At 43.9% G+C, this 24,804-nt stretch overlaps 5 protein-coding genes across 8 annotated transcripts; 3 read left to right on the plus strand and 2 right to left on the minus strand.

Annotated features, from left to right (window-relative positions):
* Window positions 1-60: 60 nt before the first annotated feature.
* On the minus strand, window positions 61-2,154 carry LOC130701180 (serine/threonine-protein kinase RIO3-like). The gene is made up of 4 exons (XM_057523159.2): window positions 1,857-2,154; window positions 1,601-1,785; window positions 1,418-1,536; window positions 61-1,355 (listed from the first exon to the last, which is right to left on the minus strand). The coding sequence occupies exons 1-4, from the start codon at window positions 1,976-1,978 to the stop codon at window positions 183-185; spliced, it is 1,599 nt and encodes a 532-aa protein (XP_057379142.1). The 5' UTR covers window positions 1,979-2,154; the 3' UTR covers window positions 61-182.
* A 751-nt stretch (window positions 2,155-2,905) lies between these two features.
* LOC130701175 (E3 ubiquitin-protein ligase UBR5-like) lies at window positions 2,906-12,803 on the plus strand. 2 transcript variants are annotated; one of them, XM_057523154.2, is made up of 11 exons: window positions 2,906-3,118; window positions 3,275-4,017; window positions 4,101-4,867; window positions 4,936-5,580; window positions 5,651-7,163; window positions 7,232-8,433; window positions 8,498-9,294; window positions 9,368-9,755; window positions 9,827-11,059; window positions 11,152-11,494; window positions 11,583-12,803. In XM_057523154.2, exons 1-11 carry the CDS (start codon window positions 2,973-2,975, stop codon window positions 12,623-12,625), a joined length of 8,820 nt encoding a protein of 2,939 aa, XP_057379137.1. In that variant the 5' UTR covers window positions 2,906-2,972; the 3' UTR covers window positions 12,626-12,803. The 2 variants fall into 2 exon arrangements, with proteins under 2 accessions (XP_057379137.1, XP_059353344.1); XM_059497361.1 differs by having other exon boundaries at window positions 4,128-4,867.
* Window positions 12,804-14,067: 1,264 nt separating this feature from the next.
* LOC130701566 (cilia- and flagella-associated protein 57-like) lies at window positions 14,068-19,846 on the plus strand. Of its 3 annotated transcripts, XR_009004111.2 has the most exons (18): window positions 14,068-14,286; window positions 14,352-14,712; window positions 15,161-15,242; window positions 15,298-15,487; window positions 15,564-15,942; window positions 16,016-16,435; window positions 16,501-16,713; window positions 16,775-16,948; window positions 17,019-17,369; window positions 17,435-17,619; window positions 17,691-17,972; window positions 18,048-18,198; window positions 18,261-18,404; window positions 18,472-18,547; window positions 18,612-18,751; window positions 18,826-19,026; window positions 19,174-19,382; window positions 19,436-19,846. XR_009004111.2 is itself a non-coding variant. In XM_057523534.2 (17 exons), the coding sequence occupies exons 1-17, from the start codon at window positions 14,087-14,089 to the stop codon at window positions 19,190-19,192; spliced, it is 3,582 nt and encodes a 1,193-aa protein (XP_057379517.2). In that variant the 5' UTR covers window positions 14,068-14,086; the 3' UTR covers window positions 19,193-19,846. The 3 variants fall into 3 exon arrangements, 2 of the variants coding, with proteins under 2 accessions (XP_057379517.2, XP_057379516.1); XM_057523534.2 differs by having other exon boundaries at window positions 18,826-19,040; window positions 19,174-19,846; XM_057523533.2 differs by having other exon boundaries at window positions 19,174-19,846.
* A 497-nt stretch (window positions 19,847-20,343) lies between these two features.
* On the plus strand, window positions 20,344-23,200 carry LOC130701277 (allantoicase-like). Its single transcript, XM_057523237.2, has 11 exons — window positions 20,344-20,580; window positions 20,840-20,902; window positions 21,028-21,064; window positions 21,570-21,620; window positions 21,690-21,716; window positions 21,783-21,884; window positions 21,945-22,033; window positions 22,100-22,294; window positions 22,362-22,480; window positions 22,548-22,588; window positions 22,648-23,200. Exons 1-11 carry the CDS (start codon window positions 20,473-20,475, stop codon window positions 23,043-23,045), a joined length of 1,230 nt encoding a protein of 409 aa, XP_057379220.1. The 5' UTR covers window positions 20,344-20,472; the 3' UTR covers window positions 23,046-23,200.
* Window positions 23,201-23,290: 90 nt separating this feature from the next.
* On the minus strand, window positions 23,291-24,787 carry LOC130701278 (uncharacterized). Its single transcript, XM_057523238.2, has 6 exons — window positions 24,667-24,787; window positions 24,445-24,597; window positions 24,116-24,372; window positions 23,964-24,045; window positions 23,552-23,900; window positions 23,291-23,490 (listed from the first exon to the last, which is right to left on the minus strand). The coding sequence occupies exons 1-6, from the start codon at window positions 24,730-24,732 to the stop codon at window positions 23,318-23,320; spliced, it is 1,080 nt and encodes a 359-aa protein (XP_057379221.1). The 5' UTR covers window positions 24,733-24,787; the 3' UTR covers window positions 23,291-23,317.
* Between the last annotated feature and the right edge of the window lie 17 nt (window positions 24,788-24,804).

Raw genomic sequence — 24,804 nt, forward strand, 5'->3', positions numbered from 1 at the left:
ATCAATGTTAGCACTCAAAATATGCGCAGTACAATTGCGAAATTTAAAGAAAAAAGAATCTTCTATCTTTTTGGTGTCATCGTGTAATCAGCAATGTTTTAAACGTCCAGAACAACAGCCGCGCATCAAACAAAAGGGAAGGTAACAAAAAATGAAAATTTTTTCTTGACATTATTGGACGATCAAATGTTCTCCTGTTCTTCTTCCGGTCGTCCTTCTTCCTGTCGCGGTTCTTCCTGCTGACCACGAGCCTCTTGGGATTTTTGCCAACAATAATCGAACGGGTAAAGCTTTTGGTTTGGGTGGCTGACAGTCAGGAGTTCTTCGTTGCGCTCGTAATCGCGGATCTGGCTCAAGACGTCTGCCTCCAATCCATCGACGCTGAAACCACTTACAGACGAAAAAAGCTCGGTCGGTGAAGCGGCGTCTTTGGCGCCCAATCGGCGGAAAAAATTGGAGATGTTGGTGCAGTCGCGGTAGAGAAACTCGAGTCCGTGGGGGTGACTCGGCTCCACTGCTTGGCTGACGTCGATGAACCAACACTGCTTCTCGTGCCAAAGGATGTTGTACTCTGACAAGTCGGCGTGGACCAGGTGGCACTCGTTGAACATTTTATGTAGCATTGAAACTGTTTGACTGTAGGCCAACTCCACTTCCGCAGTTGACAGCGCCGCTTCGCGAAGTTTGGGCGCAGGACGACCTCTCTGGCCTATGAAAGACATGACCAAGATGTGTTTCTTGAGTAAAACAACTTCGGGACAAGGCAAACCGGCTTCGCGCATTCTCGCAAGGTTGTGGTATTCTTTCTCGGCCCACATATGGATAATTTTGCGCGGATTCTGCTTGGAGAACCTGTTTTTGAAGCGGTAGTCTTCGGCGATGTACTTGTCGCGAGTTTTGAACTCGTTGAGGGTCGTCTTGAATACTTTGATAGCGCACTCCCGAGGAACGATAACTTCTTCACTCTTGCCGCCTTCGGCATGAAGAATGACGGCTTCTTTGCCCGTGCTGATGACGCCATTAATGCGGTCGAGAATGTTGTTGTCGACGAGGCGGAAAAGGATCAGTCGACTGCGAGGATCGATAGCCATTGTGGCAGTTGCCTTCTCGTGTTTGTCATTCAAACGCGCGGCCCTCTTTTGCTCTTGATGCGAAAACGTCTTCAGGTTGTTGTACACCTTGTTGCTCAACATCATATCAAAACCGCCACCGTCCCCGATCTTTAACTGTTCCAGTTCCATCGCTTTGCAAGCATTCTTTCGGCCAGTAATAACGGTATCGTGTTTCGTTATGATCTCTCCTCCTTTTTTTGCGTAACCCAATTTTGAAATTGTAGGGGATTCTTTTTCAGCCGACTGGAAATATAAGAACATCACATAACCATCACACATTAAAAAATAACAAACTAAACTATTGCCTCAAAACTGTCCCAGTCAGGGTGTGCCTTATCCCATTCATCATCATCAAAGGAATCAGAATCTTCATCCAAAAGACTTCCTTTTGGTATTTTGCGATAATTAGAAAGAGAAACTCCAACTAAACAAAGCAAAACAATCTCTGTGGTTTGAGAAATGCTGACAACCAAAGTACTAAATGTTACCTTTAGAGGAACCATTATATTTCGCTTCTTCTTTTCCCAGTGCTCTATCATATTCTTGATCAAATTGTAGTTGGAGTAGTTGGGCCAACATTTCATCACTCATTGTTTCTTGAACTGGTGAGTCCCCACATGCTTGACTCGTCACATCTATTCCTGTTAGTTCTGGCCATTTGGACAAATCTTCCCTACAACAATATTTAAAGAAACATCTGTGTTTGCAAACCGAGCTTACGTCTCAATAAAAATAAAATAGTACTTTATTTGCAAATCCTTTGCTAGGTCTTCCGACAAGACGTCGGTAAAGGAAACTTCACTGGTAAGGTTTTCAACAGGTTTTCCGCCCCATGCTATCACAGAAGAGGTATTCTTTGCAGACATGCTTTAAATATTGAATTCCGGAAAACGAAAAACAAAAAAGTAAATGATATACAAAGGACTGAGATATAAATAAAGCGTGTAAAACGTGTCCCTTCTTTGCCTACGGAAGGAAAACGTGAGTTCGTTTGTTATGTTATTATTGCCTATTGCACCACTACTCCACCAACCACAATCACGTAAGGCCCGTTTGAAGTCTTAGTTTTAGAACTCGAGACCATATGATTTTGTGTATCTTGTTGCGAACCTAGCGGCAAATAACAAACTACTGCGACTTAATGGCTGCTTCTCTTATCGTGCAAAATTCATAGATTTTGTTTTTCGTATGATATTTTGTTAACTGGCATGTAATTTCTTTATAAGGCTGATAGAAGAACCTATTAAAATACGGGAGTTGCATCGTTCTTTTTAGTTTCTACGTGATTATTTAGAAGCAAGCGTAAGCGTGAAAACTTCCAAATAAACTCAAATATCTAGCCAACCTGCCGTTGCGTGGCGTTAGGTGTACGTCTTTGTTCCTTTCGGAAACTGCACTGGGGCTAGGACGTATAGTGGCGCAAGAATGACGTAATTTTAATTAATACGTCGGCGTTATTGCCAAAAATAGTTAAAATGAAACGTCACTTGAAAAAAATATTTTATAAAATTTTAAAAAACACTAGTAGGCTTCAGTCTTTGCTTATTGATAAACTATGGAAATAAATTTCAGAACAAGACAATGAGAAAACGTTTTGGAACCTTCAGTTAAAACTAACAAAAATTTCTAATTGATCAGCTTGTAACGAGGAGAAATGTAAATTTGAACCATTTGCCATAATTCTTGCGCAAGGGTGTATGTAGTGACTGTAAAGTGTGAATATTGGGACGAATCGGAGGTCAGCAAAATGCAAGCGAGCTATGGGTAAAACTTCGGAGTGGCAACGCTGTCACAAAATTATTCAACAGAAAACCTTACGAGAGGACTCCATGCTGGACGGTTATTAAGGCTGCTCTCGTGATGGTCTACAGAGATCCACGAGAAAAAGGAAAATTGTTCACGAGCTTCTTTGTTACACATCAGTTTGTCTTCGTGATGTCGGGTTCATCAAATATTCATTTTCTCGTGCAATCACTACCCACAACAGAAGAAGTGATTTTGGATCGGTAAGTTAGTCGCCAAGAAATCGCTTGGTTATTTCCCAATACCTACCTTTTTCTTACCTTTTAAGCAAAAACGGGTCGATAGTGTAGGTTTAGTAATGGTTTTGTTACGCAGATCATGAAATAAAATCGTTTCATTTTCTCTCTTAATATTGGCAGGCTCAAAGAACTTGCTGACAAAACCAATCGATTTGGGCATGTCAACTCTGGTTTTGCCAGTGCCCTTCGCTCCCCTGTCCAACAATGTGTTGTGGGTCCTTCCCATATTGTGTTCCTGTTGGAGGATGGAAGAGTATGCCGACTTGCCTTCAATGTTTTACCAGACCGTTTGGATCTGAGCAAAAGTGAAGCAAATCGCAGCAAAGATGGAAAGGGATCAGGCCCAGGTCCCAGTCGTCAAACCTGCAAGAGAGGCAGATTGCTCAGAGCTTCCAGTCTTAGGGGTGCAAGTAACAGTGGAGCTAGAGGAACTGGCCTTCTGGCTTCGGGAACTGCTGGTCATGGTGTCATCATGGCAAGTTCTAGACCTGTCTTTGTCCCTGAAGAATTAGTATCGCAGGCCCAAGTTGTCTTGCAAGGAAAGAGTAGAAGCGTAATCATCAGAGAACTGCAAAGAACCAACTTGGATGTCAATCAAGCGGTCAATAACTTGCTCTCGCGTGATGATGACGAGAGTGAAGATGTGGACGATTCACAAGATTCATACGTCCCAGAAGACTTGATTTCTCTACTTGACCCTGGTGCGGGACTGCACTCGGACCACGCCGGGCCTTCTGTCATCATTGACGCTGACGCCATGTTCTCTGAGGACATGTTTGGTTATTCAACTATTCGCAGCCGTCCATCCGGAAATAATCGTGGAAGAAGTGTGGAAGGTGAACGAGACCGAAGCAGTGATCGAGGTAATTGTCTTTGCTCGGGGTTGCTTGCATAGTGGTTCCTCCGTTTACATGATTCGGATATATTGTATGAAATATAATTGTAGCAAAATTGATTAACTGTCTTACAGGAGGAGGAGGTGGTGGTGGAAGTGGAACAGGGACAGGAGGAGAGCGTGAATCTGGCATGTTTCGCTGGCGAGATCGACATTATCTTGGACCACGCCGTTGGCTAGAGACTGCACTTAGGGACACTTGGTACGAACGTGACTTGGACGGAAACAAAAAGAAGGATACCCCTCATCAGACACAGAGCCCTCTAGGTTTGTCAGAAGAGCTCGAATTCTGGCCCGAACGAGGGTCTGGCGGCCCTTCGCCTCGTTTCACCAGTATTGCAGCTATGTATTCTGAACTAATCGCACTGAGCACTTCTGGCCAAATTCTCTCGTGGAAATGGACGGATGCCGAACCCTACCGTCACATGGATTTTCCCCACGTTCATCACCCACGAGCTCTCACATTAGGGCTGTATGCCGAAAAGATTGTGCTGCTCTCAGCATCCGTCATTCGTTGTACTGTGGTTACCGAATCGGGAAAAGTAGCCAGCTGGTTGGATGAAACGGTGGCCCATGTTCCTGGCATAACTAGGCTTGAGCATGCCGCGCAGCACCTAAGCGAGTTTCACGGCGAGAAAATCGTCTCGCTCGACACCTGTTCACTTTACTCAGCCGTTCGACTGGAAAATGGAGCCATTTATTGGTGGGGAGTGTTACCGCCAGGTCAACGCCGAAAACTTTGGGATAAATATCGAACCAAGGCTAAAAAAAGCCATACCAACTCTGCTTCTGGATCTGACATAGTAACCGGCGCTCAGGTATTGTCTGGATAACTTTTTCTTCATACATCTCGAAAGTTTAATGCTTTGAATTCTGAATTTGATAGGTATGCATGAGAAGTAGCCCAATGTACCAAGCTGGGGCTATTGGATTCTCTATCATCGATGGCGTCCCCAAAGTTGGCCAATTACAAGGTTCTGCTTGGAGCTGGACTGACACGTGTCGCTTCCGCATTGTACCTGGTCCGCCACCATTGGTTCGCCTAGCTCCACCTCTTCCACCCGGAGGTAGCAGTGACAGCAAACGCGGGAATGCGGCAGGAGGAAGTAATAACAGTAGCAACGCCGAAACCACTACGAAAACCTCGAGCTCTCGAGAAGCAGTCGTTGAAAAACCTGATATGCCTCCGCCCCCATCGCCGGCCAGCAGCACGTGTAGCGAAACGGGAAGTGTAGCTGGAAGCTCTCAAAAGAAACACAAACGACCGGCTCCGCGTGGGGACAGCGAAGATAAACGCGGCGACGAAGAAGAATGGGTTTTGAAGGATGTGATTTTCATCGAAGACGTCAAAAATGTTCCCATTGGACGCGTTCTAAAAGTAGACGGTGCCTATGCTGCCGTCCGTTTCCCCTCGAATAAGGACTATAACGGCAAAGAAGCGAAAGATTTGGTCGTTTCAGCAAATAGTGGCAACGAAGACCCTGCCTCGCTTCTACAGGATTGTCGTTTATTACGTAAAGACGAACTACAGGTAAATCAATACTTTCTGTAAAACTCGAGAAAAGAAAATAATAGATAAACTAATACACTTGGTTTTTTAGGTGGTGAAGTCTGGCTCATCCATCCGGATCCCCGATTGCTTCCAAAGGCTACCACGTCGAGTAACACTGGCCGATCCGGGTCAGATTCTTGCTTTTTCTGTGGACGGCCAAGGTATCCACACGGTCAACAAGGTTGGCTCTCAGCTGAAATACACCATCTATAATCTGAGTACTGGAAAAGCCGAGTATGAATCCAACATACCGACGGATCATAGCTCCTTCATGGGCCCCAACTGCGGTCGCAACATCGGACTCTACAATACTGGTGACGGCGATGGCTTGACCTTACTCCGTGATGGCAACGGCACTATTTATCCCTTGTCGCGTGATTGTTTGGATTCCATCCGGGATCCGCATTTGCTGGATTTGCCACCCATGCGTTGTTTGGGTATGGGTTCTCACTCTTTGCAAGGCGTGGGCCCCGGGCAAAAGACGCAAGCCATACTACTAGTACTCGTCACAGAAAATCAATTGCTGATGCCGAGATTACTTACCTGTGATATTGAAGGAGTGCGCCATGTTTTGAATTGCTTGGAAACATCTTCGGAAGCATATCGTCTTTCAGGCGTTCAAAGTGTCATCAACGAACGCTGTGATGGTGGTCGAAACGTGATTCATGCCTGCGTCTCCATGTGCTCACCAACTTCCAATAAAGACGCCGATGTCCAAGAGGACAGGAACGCTCCTCCGGCCGTCCCTGCCATCGCCGACCCTCTAGATCCACTTCCAGTTGGTTTGAGCTCCTCATCTCGGGCTGTTAGTTTGCGAGAGATGATGCGTCGTGCTGCGGTTGCGCGACCGTCCGAAAATTCTGCAGCTGATCCAGGAGCACCTGGTAGCAGTTCTGTCGTCGAGGAAAATATTTCGATTCCTACACTCAATTGGCCGCCAGAGCCTTTATCATTGGAATCGTCTAATCACGCTGATGATGATCAGGCTGGTTCTAGTAGTGCTGGCGCCTGTGGCTCATCCAAAATGGCCTCCGCTGTCGTTTCCGACCCCGTCGAACGCCGTGCCAATTCATTGGCAGCGTTGAAGGCCATCACAGAGAGTCCAGCTCTCAACTTTCATCTTCAGACACTTCTCTCTGCTCGTGACGCACAGGGCCACACGCCGTTTATGCAAGCTGTTGCCGTCCGTGCCTACCCTGCCGCGCTGGTCTTGCTGGACGTTGCTACAAGACTTTCGCGACAGCTTGCGACGGAGGCTGAAACCCAGAAGAAATTGCTACAAAGTTTCATCTTCCCCCTGGGCAAAAACGGATGCAGTCCGGACGATTCGCCGCTTCATGTTCTCTGCAGCAACGATACGTGTAGTTTCACTTGGACCGGTGCCGAGCACATCAATCAGGACATCTTTGAATGTCGCACTTGCGGCTTAACCGGATCCCTATGCTGCTGCACGGAATGCGCCCGTGTTTGCCACAAGGGCCATGACTGCAAGCTTAAACGCACCTCGCCCACTGCTTACTGCGACTGCTGGGAAAAGTGTAAATGCAAAGCTTTGGTTGCTGGTGAGTGAAAATCTGCCAAAAAAAATAAAATAAAATACCCTGTACTAATAATTTATTATATTTTCTAGGCAATCAAAAACCTCGGTTTGAATTACTGTCCCGACTGGTCAGCGAAACGGATCTAGTGAATATCCCCAATAGTAAAGGAGAGAATATTCTGCTTTTCTTGGTCCAGACCGTTGGACGTCAATCGGCCGAACAGCGGCAGTACAGACCGGCTCGTTCTCGTTCGACTGGTATCGCCGCTTCGAGGAAGGTCCTGACCGCCGAATTGGAACCCGATATGCCTGAGCACGATCTGGAACCGCCAAGATTCGCCAGGATGGCACTGGATCGATTACTGGGCGATTGGTCAGCGGTCAAAGCTATGTTGCTGTTAGGCTACAAAGAGGAAACGTCCACAGGATCTACGACCATCCCCGAAGACCAATTGTACCTACAGAGCCAGAGTGGAACGACTCTGCTCGACAAATTCACTCATTGTATGATGGTCAAATGCTCGGTTGAAATGCTGGACAGTCTGTTGACCACACTCATCATCGAAATGGAGAACAAAACGTGGTGGGCGAGACAACAAGAAGCTCGTCTGGCTGCCCGACGATTCGTACGCTCAGTCGCTCGCGTTTTTGTCGTCTTCAGCGTTGAGATTGCCCCCCAATCCGGAAAGAAGAAAAATAGCGCTTCCAGCGCCAGTGTTACATCGCAGCCGTTGATGAAATGCAAACGAGTTTTCCAGGCCCTGATAAATCTGGCCATCGAGGAATTATGTGAAGCTGCTGACGCGCTGATCGTACCTGTACGGCTGGGTGTAGCTCGACCTACGGTCCCTTTTCCGCTCGTGACATCAAATGCGGACGCAATTCACGGAAGCGAAGAACTCTTTTCAGTCGATCCTTTACAGCCGCTGACACCCCGCGCTGCAGATGAAGAACACGCGGATGGGTCATCTTTACCAGCTGGTTCGCTCGGCGCCACTTCTGGCACAACTGGAGGAGGTCGCTCCAATACTCGCCGCATGGAGTCTGAAGAATTAGACGCTATCGAGGGTGATGAAGGCGATGGTGAAGGAGATGGCGAAGGCGAAGCAGACAATTCAGAACATGAAGATGGAGAAGGCAATGGTCGTAGCGGCGATGGAACCGGCCGCCGAGATGGTGCCAACGCCGGCGGAGAATCTGATATGGAGTTGGATCTTTTGGCAGAGACCGAAAGTGACTCAGACGACAATGAACATGAGCACGATAACGATAATCAAAGCACTCACACTCAGGTGAGTACCAGCAGTTATAAATTAAATAACATGTAATATTTTAACAAATGATTTTGAATGTTAGGATAACAACTCGGTCCAACGCAGCGTGCAAACAGGAGCAACTGCCGGTTCCGATGCTGCCATGGCGTCTTTGGCCCTTTTCTCAGATGACGAATCTGGTGATTCGACTGGGCAAGAAGAAGATGAATCAGACGGTGGTGAGACGGACGAACAGGACACTGAGGAATTTGCCTTCTCCGATGAGCAACTAGAACGCCGCAACAATAACTCTTCGTCCGCCGTACCGGCTACTGCCGCAGCCCCTGTCCGTGGCACTTCGGGCATGCCTCCGCAATCGATGATGTGGGCCATTCGCCACCGAGAAAACAACGCCGTTCGTGGCGGTGGCGCCAATGGAGCTGTCACTAGCAGTGGCAACGCCGGCGGTAGTTCAACAACCAACTTGATGTACCTAGAACCGACATCGCTTCGCCGATCTGCCGCAGCTGCCGCCCTTGCTGCTGCATCTGCAACCCTTCCTGTTGTTCCTGAACCTTTTTCTATGGCCACAACAGCCAGCGGTTTAGCGCGTGCATTTGGACTGGTTGTACGACAGATTGCCGATCTGCTTACAATGCTGCTGGACTATCCAGCTCTGGCACCAGCCCTTTCGCGGAATCTGGACATCACTAATCACGAGTCGATTCAGTTGCAACAGTTTTTGGAATTCCGGTTGAAGCCTGTCTGGGATTGGCTTGTCAACGTCATGGATTCTACTGAAGCTCAACTTCGCTTTGGAGTTGCTCTGTCCAACGCTTCAGCGCCAAATGGAACACCTTCCAACCATATCACTTTGTACGGGAGATCTCCGTTGTCAAGGTATTATTTTTTATTTCCATCCATTTTGAAAGGATGGACTGATTTATATTATGGTTGTAATTTATTGTTTTAGAATGGTTACGGCTAGTTCTGTGTTGCCATCGGCCAGAACGGCTCCCTCTTCAAGCTCGGCGGCTTCGGCACTCGCTGGATCAGCAGCTGGTGCGGGCACTTACGACGGTCGAAGAGCACAGACCGGTGGCACTGGTGGAGAACGAAGCAGTGAAGTGCCCGACCCGTTGACGGGCAGACGAGAATTTTTAAATTATTGTCTTTCGCTCATGAGGGCTCATAATAGTGAACATTCCGACACCCTTCCCGTCATCGATGTCTCTTCGTTGAAGCATATTGCTTATGTTTTTGATGCCCTTATTTACTACATGCGGTCGGGAAATGAGGCAAATCCCTATGGTGATAATGGTAGTGGCGAAGATTACATAGCAGATATGTTTAATGAACCGGTAAGTTTATAAACAGTTACATTCGATAGGATCCAATTTTATTATTATACACATGTCTGATCTCTCTCCAGGACGAAAACGAAAATGCTGAAATGGAAGAAGAAGGAACCGGTGGCGCCATGGATACTGAATCCGTTGGTGGCGAGGAAGAAACGGTAGTTCGTAACGGCCGGAAACATCCATTCTTCCGCCGATCGGAGTCGACATTGTGTTTGGGATGCCCACAGCCGGATCCTTTTGCTCTCCCAATGGTTGAGGCGTTACCGCTAGCGGACCAACCGCACCTACTTCAGCCGTCTGCACGCCGCGAGGAATTGTTTGGCGCTCCGCGTCAGCCCATAACGATTCAGCCATCTGGAAACCACCCACCTGGCTCTAGCAATCCCCTCGAGATTATTCCGACTCGCTTAGGATTATCTACCAGGACGCCAGAAATGCATACGGACCAACCTACGGCCCCCCTACCTCCTTTGGTGGCAACGCCAATCAATTCGCAACAAGAGCCACTTCCAACAAATCAACCGAATTCAGAAGTTATCCAGGAAACGCCTCAGAACTTGTCGTTGAAGGATTCGGATTCGATCGAAGTCATTGAGGTAGCCCGTGCCAGTCCTAGTGTGGCTAGTAGCGTCATCGTGTCACCTCGACGCGCGGCCGCAACGGTCCAGAGTGTCATCGTTCGTACCGGCAATGTTCGTGATAGTGCTTCTACGGGTCCTAGTGTTAGTACCTCTGCTCCTACTTCGGCAACCAGAGAAAAAACAGAAGAGACCGTCCCAGCCGCCTCTAGTTTTTGGCTTGGAAAATCAACCGCACCGAATGTCTGCCAATTGATTTCCAGTGACTTGCTTTTGGGACGGTGGAGGCTGACACTCGACTTATTTGGCCGCGTCTTTATTGACGATGTCGGAACGGAGGCGGGATCCGTGATAGCTGAATTAGGGGGATTTCCAGTTAAAGAAGCTCGCTTCCGTCGTGAAATGGAGCGCTTGAGAAACATGCAACAGCGCGACTTGACCCTGTTCAAAATGGACCGCGAAAGAGGAATGCTGATTACGCAAACATTTAAAGAGCTTAATACGCAATACAATACCCATTGTCGTCGTGCAACAGCCACTCAACCTCCGTTGGCTGTTAGCAGAGTAAAGGTTACATTTAAAGACGAGCCGGGAGAAGGATCGGGAGTGGCACGTAGTTTCTATACGGCTATCGCTGAAGCTATCCTCTCGCAAGAGAAGTTACCGAATTTTGATGCTGCCCAAGTTGGAGCCGGATCAAAAGCGTCCCAGTCTCAATCGGGAATGGTAATGAATATTTATTTGATTATGCTCGTGTTTTTTTTTTTTTTTTATCGGCTACAAGAAAAACACTATAACGCTGTTCATTGTAATATAAGGCACGTCGTCGGAATCGCAGCTCTATCTCGGGAGACCAATCACGGCGTCACGGTCCACCTCGCCTGGCACAAGTGCGCGATGCTCGCCTTCGAACGTTGAATTACGATGCCCGTCCTTTCCAACCCGATGGTGACGTACCGACAACTAATAACGATCATCTTTCGCCACACGTAATTCAATTGGGAGAGAGGCTGTACCCCCGTGTGGCCGCTCTACGACCAACACTTGCGGCCAAGATCACCGGCATGCTGCTAGAGCTGTCACCTGCCCAGCTGCTTATGCTTTTGGCGTCAGAGGATTCGCTGGAGCAACGTGTTAACGAAGCTGTCGCAGTTATTCTCGGTAAATTTTCAACTGAGTGCCAGTTTTTAAACAAACAACAATTAGCGCTGTGTAAACGTCATTATGGACTTTTTTGTTTTGGATGTAGGTCAAAGTCAGTTGGCACAAGGCAGAGAGCTATCCTCTGAAGCAATGATGGAAATGGATCTTCTCTTTAATCTCGGCAATAGGAAAAATCCAACCACCGTCACGGCTGGAACTTCGACTGGCTCGGATGCCGACGAAGGCGTAGACGAGGATGATGCGGTGCCACTCTTCTACTGTCCGGGCAAACAAGGATTCTACAGCCCTCGTCAAGGCAAATCCACGCCTGAGCGACTCAACGCCTTCCGCAATGTGGGACGACTGATGGGACTCTGTCTTCTTCAGAACGAATTGTGCCCCATTGCGCTAAACCGTCACGTCCTCAAGGCAATCCTCGGCCGGCCCATTCGGTTCCACGATTTAGCTTTCTTCGACCCCGTCGTCTACGAGTCGTTCCGTCAACTGGTCCTCGACGCCGAAACGAAGGATTTGAGCGGATTGGATTTGACGTTCAGCATCGACTTGAGCCCCGATGAAGGATCAGGTTTCATTGAACTGATTCCGGGTGGCAAAGACATTGAAGTCACTTCGCAGAACATTTACGCTTACGTGAGACGCTACGCTCAATACCGGATGGTTAGGACGCAAGCGAAAGCCATGGAAGCCATCCGCCTGGGCATTTTTGACGTTTTACCACAAAATGCGCTGGAAGGACTGACATCGGAGGATTTGCGACTCTTACTTAACGGCACGGGCGAGATCCGCGTGCAGACGCTCATTTCGTACACTAGTTTCAACGACGAGTCTGGAGAGCCCCCAGAGCGTTTGTTGCGCTTTAAACGCTGGCTCTGGTCCATCGTCGAAAAGATGACGACCCAAGAGCGCCAAGACCTAGTCTACTTTTGGACAGGATCGCCGGCATTGCCGGCCTCCGAAGAAGGGTTCCAGCCTATGCCAACGGTGACGATTCGTCCGGCTGATGATGTTCACCTGCCTACGGCCAACACTTGCATTTCCCGACTGTATGTTCCGCTCTACTCGTCGAGGACGATCCTGCGTAACAAGCTTCTCCTAGCCATCCGCACTAAAAACTTTGGCTTTGTCTAGGTAGCATTACAGTTTTCAATGAACATACCCAACCACTAAACAAAACAAAAAAAAAATTATCATATGGACCTTTGTGTCCAGAGTATTTTTTCCGACTCTCAATGTTCAACATCTTTTTTTCCCTTTATTATGGCCCCCTCCCCAAGATTCTTTTTTTTCTTTCTTATCGAATTTTACACACAAATTTCAGAATTTACAAATTGAAATCATCTGTTTCAAACAAAAACAAAATTCCTACTTCGTTGCTATTTCAAACCTCGGTGACAGTAACATCGACACAGTTATCGATATAACAAGAAACACCTTGGAAATGTCCATAATTGAGAGTATAAACATCAGATTTGTGAAAAAGAGCCAAGGGTAACTTCCATGTTTTGGAAGTAAACCTTAAACTGTGAACGTTCTTTCAACTAATTTTTCACTTCTTCATTTCTTTAAATTTTTTTTTTCATTCCATTTCTCGATTTAAATCGTCCCATATCTTTTTCTATCTTGCTGGAGAGTGATAGATGACGATGAAATTCTTCATCTGCTGTTTGTCATATGTGGAAATAAGAATACACGGATCTGACGGTTGAACGCATTTCATTTTCTGCCAAAATTTTGATTTTAAGTTATTTTGGTGTATCATTGAAGAAAAAAAATCCAGGTAATACTGTTTCTTGTATCATTTTTTGTTGAACTGATTTGTAATATCTTCTTTTTGTTGTGCAGGTAAGCGTGAAAAAAACGAGCTCCTAATGACGGACCTCTTCAAACGAAAGTACCGGTTTCGGCGTATCAATCAAGTTGGTACTTTGCCGTGTTTGCCTCCCGTACTTGCCCCCCCCCCCCCCCTTGGTTTATTATTGGTTTTTATATTGCTTCCCAATGGCCGTGTGTAGTCGCCTATACAAATACTACAGCGCTACCGAAATTCCAGGTACAAAGTTAAGAGCAGTTAAATGCATTTTATCTTTCCCCAAGTTGAAAATCCCTGACACTATGTATTGTTCAAAATGACGGCAATGCTTGTCAGGTTCCAGGATTTTTCGCCCTTGTGGGGCCCCCTACGCTTCGTGTTTGCCTTTCATCAATGGAACAACACACTGAATGCGAGAAGCCCGGATCCGGCGGAGTCAAAGGTATAAAAGTCGTCATGGTAACAAGTAGTTTGATCGTTAGTTTCGTTTCAGGTGAGATACGATCCCCCAGTCGAACTGGCAGTCGACTGTGGAAAGTGATTGACCACGGGACTCGATAATTCTCGTAGAAGCAGACCAGATACGTTTCCGGAAATTTCACATTGCTACGAATCAGCATTTTGTTGGATCGCATCGGTCGCGTCCTGTTGACTGGTGACGATAGTTTCTTCCTTGTCTTTCACCTGTAAGTTCGTAATGCATGGAATTATTAGGAGAAACGAGAAAGTGTACAAGTCAATCTTTGTTTTGCAGCGTATCGTCTTGCATATCAAGAAAAATGCATCTCGAATTCACGGCCAACGCCTTGCGGCTCTTAGCCCCGTGCACGGGCTCCGTGGCACTCTTGGATAACCATCAAATGATTTACATTTCGGGCCGAGTGGTCGTCATCTACAACTGGATGAATCAAACCCAAACATTTTTGCCACCTCGCAACAGTTCAATGGCCACAGCAGCATTTGCCCTCAGCCCTGATTCGTAAGACATGTTTGTTACCCATTTTTTTTAGTAGATTCCAGTAACGAATCGGAAGATCTTTTTAGACAAGTGATGGCAACGCTAGAAGTTGGGCCAAAGAGTAATTTAGTGGTTTACGAAATGATGCCAACCCGCCGACGAAAAGCCATTGCGGTTCACGTAGCGTCGCAACATCATGAAGAAGCCGTAGCATTGGCTTTCTCTGGCGATGCTAAATTACTTGCTGCTTTGCTGCCTGAGCAACTGCAGAAGGAGCACAGCCATGCCACAGCTGATCCACCCATTTCTACTCTAAATGTTACCAACACCACTAGTCCCACAGCGCGGCATCAAAGCTACTCGATCACGGTCTACCTGTGGCGTACGGGCAAAACTTTGGCCTCGATCAGCCTTGGATCGCCCAGTCTTCCTGCAATTAGCCCACAAGTATGTGAGAAAAACATAAGCTGTTTGCTGTGGTTTTCAACTTTTTTCACCAACTTGGTTAGTAAATAAAAACAAGCGAAGAAGTAAACAAGCCAATAAGATGTGACGTGAAACTCGCGTGTGCTCTCAACTCCCAAGTTTGCTATTGCATGTGGATGAGCAATAAGAACCGAATAGTAACTGCTGCATTGGCCCTATTGATGTTGTTGTATGACATCGTGACATCTATTTATTCTAGTGCTGTTTGTGTTTCGTGACTATCGATCAAACGGGACACGAAAAGCAGAGCACACTATTAAGCAAAACAGACCCCGCTTTATGACTCGCTTGGCCTTTCCGAAAAGCGGACGATGTCTACAATGACTTCCTACAAAAGTGCATTGTTAGTCACTAAAATAATGAAATAGTATAATTAAAACGATTCTTTATTGGTTTATTTTATGTGTAGTTGTCGTTCAACCCTATGGACGTGCATTCCATGGTAGTCGTCTACGGTGGGGCACTACGTTTCTATCGGCTCACTCCTGACGGTACTAAGTGAAATGGTTTTATTGTTTGACTATATCTGCATAACTTTTTTTTAAGGAATCGAAAGTGGGATGAAGCCAAAATTAAGTGGGCATATTATCACTTGCCACTCTTGGATTTCGACTTCACGGATGGCACTGGGTACTAAAGCTGGTCAAATTTTGATTATAGAAGAATCGGATATTGTGACTCAGATCCCACTGGATGCGAACGATCCCCGAGCGGGCCGTGTTCAACACCGCGACAGGTGACTAGTTCATTAAATTGTTCAGCGGCCTCTTTTCCATTTTTAAATTGAATTTCTAATATCATTACAACTCAAGAGTGGACAGCGCCAAAAGGGAATGTGAAACTGGACAACAAATGATCAGTGCCATTTGTCCCATCGGACTAAATCAAATATGCCATTTGACTGGCTTCAATCTTTTGACCGTCAGTGAGGCACGTGATAGCAAGGGGACGGTTTATCATACTGCAGCTGTTTTATCCCCGGACGAACCGGGTGGAGCTAGCAGTTCCTCAACCAGTGACGACACAATGGACGTTGGCCGCAGCTGTTCCATTAGCGAACCAACTTCTAGCCTTTTTGACAACGGAAGATGTTCCCTAAGTGCCCTAGCACGGCACGGAAAGAAGTTCGTCGCTGTTGCATTGCGCGGGCAGATATGGTTTGCAGAGTTAAGCCACCATCCATCATCAGAGGTTTGTTTTTCAAATGAATCTCCTAACGCTCGATTGGTGTTAATAGTCTTTTACTGTTTGGACAATGCTTTAGAGTGATCCAGTAAAAATGGAGAACATTATCAGCTTAGCACATAGTGGAGAAATCCGGTCGTTATCGACAGCCGTCTGGCGTCCATATGCCATATCCGTTGGCCAAGATCGATTTCTTTTCTTGTGGAACGTGGCTGCAGAACAGATCCAGTTCCGTAAACACCTGGACGAAGACATTCTTTGTGCGAGCCTGCACCCCATGGGCCATTATGTGGCAATCACCACATCCGACTCACTCCAAGTTTTCTCTGTGTTGGTAGACCGCTTCCATTTAGTACGGGAAGTAATATTGGCAGGCTGTCGCAAGTTGGCCTTTAATTCGGGTGGCAATTGCATCGCAGTTACTCGCGGCTCAACGTTACAGTTGATCAATTTTATCACTTTCGAAACCTCGTCGCCTCTTATGGCACACAAAGGAGAAGTAATATCATGCCTTTTCTTTTCTTTTTTTTTTAAGTTATCTGCAATAATTAATGTTCGCCATAGATCAATCAAATTATATGGAGTGAAGATGGTCAGCGGATTTATTCTTGTGGAGCTGATGGTCTACTTTGCGTATGGGACTCATCCAGTCATGAAGTACTTATGCAGGTCAAACCCAACGGCAACAGTTTGATAGACCTGGCTGCTATTTCCAATGGTCATCTCATTGTCGCTTCTGTCGACGGAGAAGTTGTGGAAGTCGCAGGAGATGGACAGGTAAACATTCTTGACGATCGAGCACGGACATCTTAAAAATATGTATAAATTTGCGTCGCAGATAGTCTGTCGTCTCCGCGCTTCAGAATTATCAGCCACCTCACTCTTTTATCTGTCTCGAGAACAAATTATTCTTGTGGGTACACGCATGGGTGGTTTGCGAGCCTATAAATATCCAATCACCACCCGATCGGATTATCAAGAGCATTTCACTCAGTATGGAGCCATTACTCAGGTGGGTGGTATCCTGCTTTACTTCTTCCATGATCTCTAAATAACTTACATTTCGTGTTGGTGATGGATAGATTTCTGAAACGACTTTGGAACTTGATGGCCAAATGTTGATGAGCTGCTGTGAGGATGGTTCGATCTGTCTGTGGCGATTGGGTGATGAAAGCACTACGGCAACTCAACCTATACATTCTTCTAGCCGCAAACGGCTAGAAGAGAGCGAGCTTAACCTTGAGTGCCTAGTCTTGCGTTCTGATTGGGAAGACCGTGGCAAGAAGCTAGACAATGTGATCCGCCAGCTTGATGAAGTCAAGCATCAGACGGAGTTGCAGATTAAAGCTATTGAACAAGAATGCAGTCAAAAAACCTATGCGGCAGAAAGTCGCCATCACGATCAATTCGATCGAGCTATTGATAAAATCCAAGTAAATACCAAAGATAGCCTAACAAATAATTATTAAAATCTTTTTTTTTTTCAACACTGGACTAGGAATTGGAAAAAAAATTAGCGCAACAATTGGAACAGAGCCATCAGCAAATGATGCAGTTGCGACTCGAGGGGGATAATGAACGACGCCGGCTCGAAGAAGCCCATCATTCCAAATTAGCTGCCGAGTATCGTCACCATCACACACTCGAGTCCACAATAGAGCAGCTGAAAATTGATCATGCCAAGTATTGAAATATTTTGCATAGGTACGACATTGAAACGAAAATTACCTGTTCGTATTTTTTAATGCTCGAAGAGAAATGGACTTGATGGAGGTTCGATTAGCAGAGGAACAAAACCAGCGTGAAGCTCGTTTACGTGAAGAATTTGACACAACTCTCAGAACATCGGATGATGAAAAAGCTCAATTAAAGAAGAAAGTAACCGGATTGGAAGCGGCGCTGAAGTTGGCAACAGAAAAATTTGAATCGGATCAAAAGTCGTTTCAAACTCGCCATGAGATGCAGTTAAGCGCCGAAAAACAAATCAATCTCAAACTGAGAGGAGAAACAGCTATCCTAAAGAAATCTGTCAACGGGTACGTAACTGGGATTGAAGTTAAATCGTAATCCAATTTCGAAATGCACAGTGTTGACTCTTGTTTACGCTTAAGGTTGCAAAAAGAAGTAGAGAGTCTCCGGCTAAATTGCCTTGGTCAGCAGTCAGAAGCCACGCGTTTAACAACATGTTTGACTTCCGTCCGCCAGGAGACTAAGGACCTTCAGGATGAATTAGAACGGAGAGACAATATAATCAAAGCAAAGGTAAGGTTGATAGATGTGTTGTAATGTAGTTAATTAATGCTGGTTGATGGGCTTGTACCAAGGATGACAAGTTACAGAAACTTGTCTTGCAAATGCAGCAGCACGATAAATTACAAGTCGAATTAAAGCAGCAGTTAGCGGATGTTAAGAAAAAATTGTTAGAAGGCCAAACAGAGATCGTCAAGCTCCATTGCAAATTACAAGAGGTATTACATGACAGTGTCTAGTGAAAATGGTTAACATTGCACGTTACCACATTAACATTCCGTAAAGGCTGTTACTGGATCCAAGTCAGCCCAGACAGAAATTGAACAGCTAAGAAGAACGGCTGAACAAATGCAAGGGAAAGGTTTGTAAAACAACTTCGTAAAAATAAAAAATATCGTGCGTTTTCTAATATAAATCTTCATTAGCCAAGAGCCAACTAGGTGAATTGCAGAGCTTACGCCAGAAGTTTCAATGCCAACAAGGTCGCCTGCAAGAAATCTTGGTTTGTCTTGACGTAGGGATGAGTTACCTGCATGATGCGAGACAACTGAAGGATTATTTTGCGGTATTCTGAAAAGTCCTAGCAATATCCTTAGTGCCCTCATTATTGTTATTTCTTGTTTTTTTTTCATCTCACAGGCAATTCACGATGTCTACTGCGATAAGGAGCAATTTGGAAACTCATCTCATCGAAGCTCGGCGTCATCAACCACTCCGTCGTCTAGCGAGTGCAATTTACTTAAAAAAGTTGAATCGTTAGAAAACACGATAGCCTCCCTACGGCACCAATTATCCGAAACCATTAAACTAAGCGAGATAAAACAGGAGAAACTTCGAAAGGTAAATGTGTACAGGTGCGCCCTTGATTATTACGGTTTCATTAAGAACGGGTAACCTGTAGCCGACGCATTTCTTTCTTCCATCCTTCAAGCCTGTCAAGTCTTTAGTCTAAATAAGGAATTTCCATTCCATTTTCTTTACTTTAAGGATAACAACCTTCTGCTGAATGAGTTGGAGAACACTAGGAAAAAAATATCCACTATTCATGAAAAAGAAGCACATGTGTCATAGATCTTAGTGTCTAATTTGGGTGTATCGAGACTGATGGAGATGAAAACCCAAGCTTTTTGTTCCTGTGACTTACTGGTTATTGTATGTTTATAATGGTTATTGCTTTTAGCACATTATCATACTGGGTGAGTTTTAAATTATACTAAAGTTGGTAACCATTCAACATCTATTTACCAAGATTTTGTCTAACTGATAACTTGCCAACGAGCTATCAAAATTGTCGAGAACAATTATATTTAATGACTTTGATAATCAAACCTGAAACAAGGCCGCTCTCCGATCCCGCTACGAAGTGTACGGCTGTTAAACGGTGCATATACTTCACGAGTGTCATGGTAAATGTTATCTTTAAGAAAGCGCGAAAACTGTTATTTCTAAAACGGTTTTGTTACCACAGTTTAAACTTTCTTCCATAAATTTTGTTAAGATAGTTCATTATTCCAAGCCTGTGTCTAAGGCATTTCTTTTATGTTATGGTGTGGGGTCAAACAAATTTCAATCCGTTCGTTACTTGTTGTTTGCTGAATGTTAACCATAGTTGCTTCAGGTTGTACATCGTGCAATTTTTAATGAAAGCTCTGGAAGTTGACTTGATATCCCTTTATTTTTTGTTTTCGTAACATACTCATGTTTACGGTCTAAATACCGTTGATCAACTCAGTTGCATCAGTAATTACTTCATTGAAGGTTGGTTCGACACACGGAATGCAGTATGTGCGTTTTTCCCGTACATTTGTAATGATTGCAAAAAGGATTACTTTTTATGTATTCTCGATCACGCTCTTTTTCTTAGGTACCAACCTCTTTTACCCCAGGTACCAACTTGCAATCAGGTACTAAGGCGCTGAAGAATGTTTGTCGTATAGATATCAAAAGGAAATTCTACGGGATGTTTGTAATGTTATAGGGAAGAGCCTTTGCAGCTTAATTATCAAAATCCTAGATGCAATTGTGAACCAATGCTCTGTAATTCAGCATAAGTCATAAGACATAAAACTTCACGCTTCCTCCGCGTGGAGCGCTGAAAATTCTTGTTAACAGTGCCACGAAAACTCGGTACGTGGCATAACATCAAAGCTACTGAGGTGGCTAAACGTGGTATGTTGTGTGAGCAGTGAAGGCCTGTGTGTTTACGTTTGTTACGTTAGATTAAATAGTTTTGTAGTAGATATCGGGTTTGTTCGAAGAGTATGAGCCACGCGAGTTGCGGTTAAAATGAGTGACAACCTCAACAAAACAACTGAATCTTTAACGAAGGGTGACAATAATCCGGCTGTTCCCATGCATGATTTTCTTTCCAAACCCAATTTGGCGGCCTGTAAGGTATTTTAAGTTCTGCTATACTTGTCGCACATTAAAACGTTCTACCAGGTTTATTTTAAACATTTATACTAACATCCGTGTAAAGCACTGTGTGAGAGCACCAATAACCATTCCTGTACTACGTTACCATTAACAGAAATGCTTGTTTCAACAAAAAAACTGTTAAAAATTAATTCAAATCTCCCATTGAACTTACACATGTTTAGAAGTACCATATACTTTCTCTAAATATCTTTTAACTTCAAAAAAAAACAATTAGAACGGTGGAAAAATCTTGTTTGCCACAGATGATGGATTTGCAGTAGCAGAAAACTTATTAAAGGTATCTTTTTAATTTTCTCATGCAATGAAATTATACTTGGATGCCAGCCAAATATACTTAAACAAACTACATGGCTATCATTGTCATTTATGTATCTTATGAAAAATATCTTGTGTCTTATTTAGGAAACAAAACCAGAGTGGCGTGAAGGAGTTTATACAGGTTTTTCCCTATATTGCTTGACTTTTCTCACATAGACTTCATTTGATTTAATGAATTGATTTATTGACCTGTAAGTACAGCAGTATAAAGTACCATGTGGCTAGCAAACAATTGTCAGGTAATAGCCATCTGAATCATTTATTATTATACACCTACGGGCAATTTTATCTAAGGGAATCTGCCACCTCGTAAAAAGCTTTATTAACGAGTTACTTAATTTCGGGCATCCATTTTAATAACATTATCTCGGCAGCAAGCAAAAAATGCATAGTTGAGTTCCATGTAATCGATCAACAAGCGTGGCTCCCTTATGATTCGCTTAAATGAAAACAGTTTTCAAATTCACTTCATTTTTACCTGGATACAATGTAAAGGCAAGATAACAGTTATGCAATTATCGAAAGGACGCGTAGAGAGCTCTTTATTGACAGGCGATTATTATTTCTAGAAAAGGAAAAGAAGTACGAAATCCAGATGAAGTAATTTTTTTTTCTTTTTGTTTTAGAATATGGGAAATGGATGGACGGATGGGAATCCAGACGTAAAAGAGTTGCCGGTAATTATCGTTTTATTATGTATTCCACCGATACCTTTAATCGGTTGTTTTGTTCTTTTTATAAAACAGGACACGACTGGTGCATTATTAAACTAGGTATGAAGAACTAGTTAAGAAGTGTTATACGTAAAAAATCTGTAATAATTTTAAACACTCTGTTAGGCATTCCTGGTTGTTTGCACGGTTTTGACGTGGATACGTCTTACTTTATAGGGAATTATCCCCCAAGAGTATCAATCCAAGCGGCTGTTTTACCAACTGAACGTAATCAAAACTGGGAATTTCGAGCAATTTTGCATCGTGTATCAATCTATTTTATTACAGAAGAGGAAAAACTACCGATTCGCCGATCACATATAGGAAATCAAGCTTATTTGGATGAAATGGTGACGGTCAATGCCTTGCACACAGAAGTAGGTTGCATACGCATACTGTATATCTTGCAGGTTCCTTCATTCTGTACTGCGATGTTGTTGTAGTTGTGGGAAGAAGTTGTACCCATGTCAGAATTGAAACCTGGTACTCCTGAGACATGCCACAACTATTTCAGTTCGCAGAATCGTAACGACAGGTTCACCCATATACGCCTTAATTTGTACCCCGATGGAGGTGTTGCGCGACTTCGCGTTTATGGTTTACCGAAGTTCGACTGGACAACTGTGCCTACATCTGAAGTATACCTTCTAAAATTATAAAAAAATTTCCCAAGTAATGGTCACCGAAGAATTTTAAATTTTACAGCGGGTGGATTTAGTAGCTTTATCAAACGGCGGAGAATGTATCGGATTCAGTGATGCGCATTTTGGTAACCCTAAGAATCTTATTAGCCCTGGAAGAGGTACCGGCATGTACGATGGCTGGTACGTGGTTTTTATGTTTTTTTTCTGTTAAGTTTGGTACATTTAACAAAATTACTTCAATTTGTAGGGAAACGGCTAGAAGACTGGACAGACCCTGTATTCTTGAAGGTTGGATATAGTAATGATTTTAATGGTTTCAAACTCTCATTATTGGTATATAACTTCAGAGGACACAAATGGTCATTTAGTTGTTACGGGGAAAGAGTGGGCCTGTTTTCGACTTGGACACTGTGGTATCGTCACTGCAGTAGAGGTTGATACTCATCATTTCAAGTGCAACTTTCCTGACTATTGCCTTTTGGAGGGCTGCTTCGCACCGGTCGGAGAGGAGGAAAAATTAATGAAAATGGAAGGAGAACCCTGGAAGACTATCCTGTCAAATCAAAAGCTACTTCCCAATAAACCACACTATTTTTCAGGAGCCTCCATGATCCAGCCACACGGTACTGTTAATCTTATTCGTCTTGTTATGGCTCCAGATGGAGGAATAAGTCGACTTCGAATTTGGGGACACATTCGTCCTTCAAAGAACGAAGGACCCGTGCGTGCTAACCACTCGATTTGAAATTGTGTAACCAAAATTATTCCAAAATTCTTTCCACAACAGGTTTATAACTTCACTGCCATAGGGTAATGAAACATTTTAAAGTTTTTATTCTAGGGGGAAAAAATTGGCTAGTGGTTAAGTTATTCAGAAGGAAAAGTTAGGTTCAGGCTGATTGTTTATTATTCCATCTTTCGCTGTTGGTTTATTTACAAATTATAATACATAGTGAGAGCTTTCCTTTCCAGTTTTGTGTTTTATTTGGATATTGTAGGCCAACTCGGAAAATTCGATCATTGAATTTGGCACTGGCTATCCCCAAGCGTACTGAGTTTAGAGACGTAAATATCTGTGATCATTTTCTGGCAATCCTTTATGTGCTTGTTTAGAACTTCAATTTCATTCAGCCGAATTTGAACACTTGTATGCAGATTTTCATAATCTTCAATTTCGTGTTCCGAATCATCTAGCGCAAAAAAATGTTTTAGGAAGGCGTATGGTTACTAAAGAGATTACTTGCGGTATACCGTCACACGAGGAGAAGAGTAAAGTAGGATCTAGGAATTGTTTGCTTATAGCGTTGTTAATGAATGCAATTAATCTTCTAGCAGCTTTCTGGCATTTTGAAATTTCTACGATGCACTGTCGTACGTCACCATCGGTTTTCTTCCGACTGACTTCAACCGCCTTAAGTTCTCCGATTTCTACAGCAAGGTCAGCAAAGTTGTTTTCCAATTTCTCCGTGGTCTCTTTTAGCTTTTTATTTTCTAATCGAATTTCTTCTGATTCGGCTTTAAATCGTTCAGTCTTAGCCTGTAATGCGGTACATATTTCTATCTGTGTATCGAGCGTATGCTTATGTTTCTCCACTTTGTCCTACTTATAAAGAGTGGTTAGTAGCCTATCCACATAATGTATGAATTGTGTTTCGAGTAAGACCTTCATTTTGTCAATCCTTGCTTTAAAAAACTGCTCCCGACATGCTGCTATTTTTAACATATCTTGGAATTGTTCTTCTAGCCTATATTTGTAGAGAATCAAATGGAAAATGTGTCATCATATTTGTGTTTTATAACTGGTTAAAAGCTTACTTCATTTTATCTGACATGACATCTTCAACAGTTACATGGCCTGCTTGTTGTGCAGCTCTTCTCCTGTTCTCCCAAAGTTTAATTGTGTACTTGAGAGCATCAGCCTCAGCTGCTTTATATTGAAGCTCAGTTTTATTTTCAATCCCTTTTTTATGCAAAGCAGAAATTTTTGAGGCTAACTCTGCATTCAATTCTTTGAGAGTACAGAGATCGTGAGTAAGTTGCCTTTTTTCGTCATTCAGGTCAGATAGGGCATTCTGCAAACCATAAAATCTATTTGTATGTAATTATGAAATATGTTGGTTCAAACCTGATTACTGAATCAGTACCTTAAGTTTGCCAACTTCTTCTATAGTAGGGAGACTGTTGATGTACGATTTGGCAATAGACAGTTCGATTTTGATTTGATTTAATTCCTTTAGTCCAATTTCATTTGAAATTTTTAATGATTTTATCATTTCATCTTTTTTAGATAATTCATTCTTAATGCAAGACCGAAATAACTGTTATTCACGAGAAACATGACAAAGTTTAGACACCATAAAGTATACCTCCAAGAAACCAATACGTCTGTCAAATTGCGTGACCACGGATTCCTGGGAGACATCCCGTGACATTTCCACACGTAAAATAAAAAATTGCTTGGAAGGGTGGTTAAACTATATTATGTAGCCTAACAATCTGAGGTG

The sequence above is a fragment of the Daphnia carinata genome, chromosome 10 (assembly GCF_022539665.2).
Source record: "Daphnia carinata strain CSIRO-1 chromosome 10, CSIRO_AGI_Dcar_HiC_V3, whole genome shotgun sequence".
NCBI lineage: Eukaryota > Metazoa > Arthropoda > Branchiopoda > Diplostraca > Daphniidae > Daphnia > Daphnia carinata.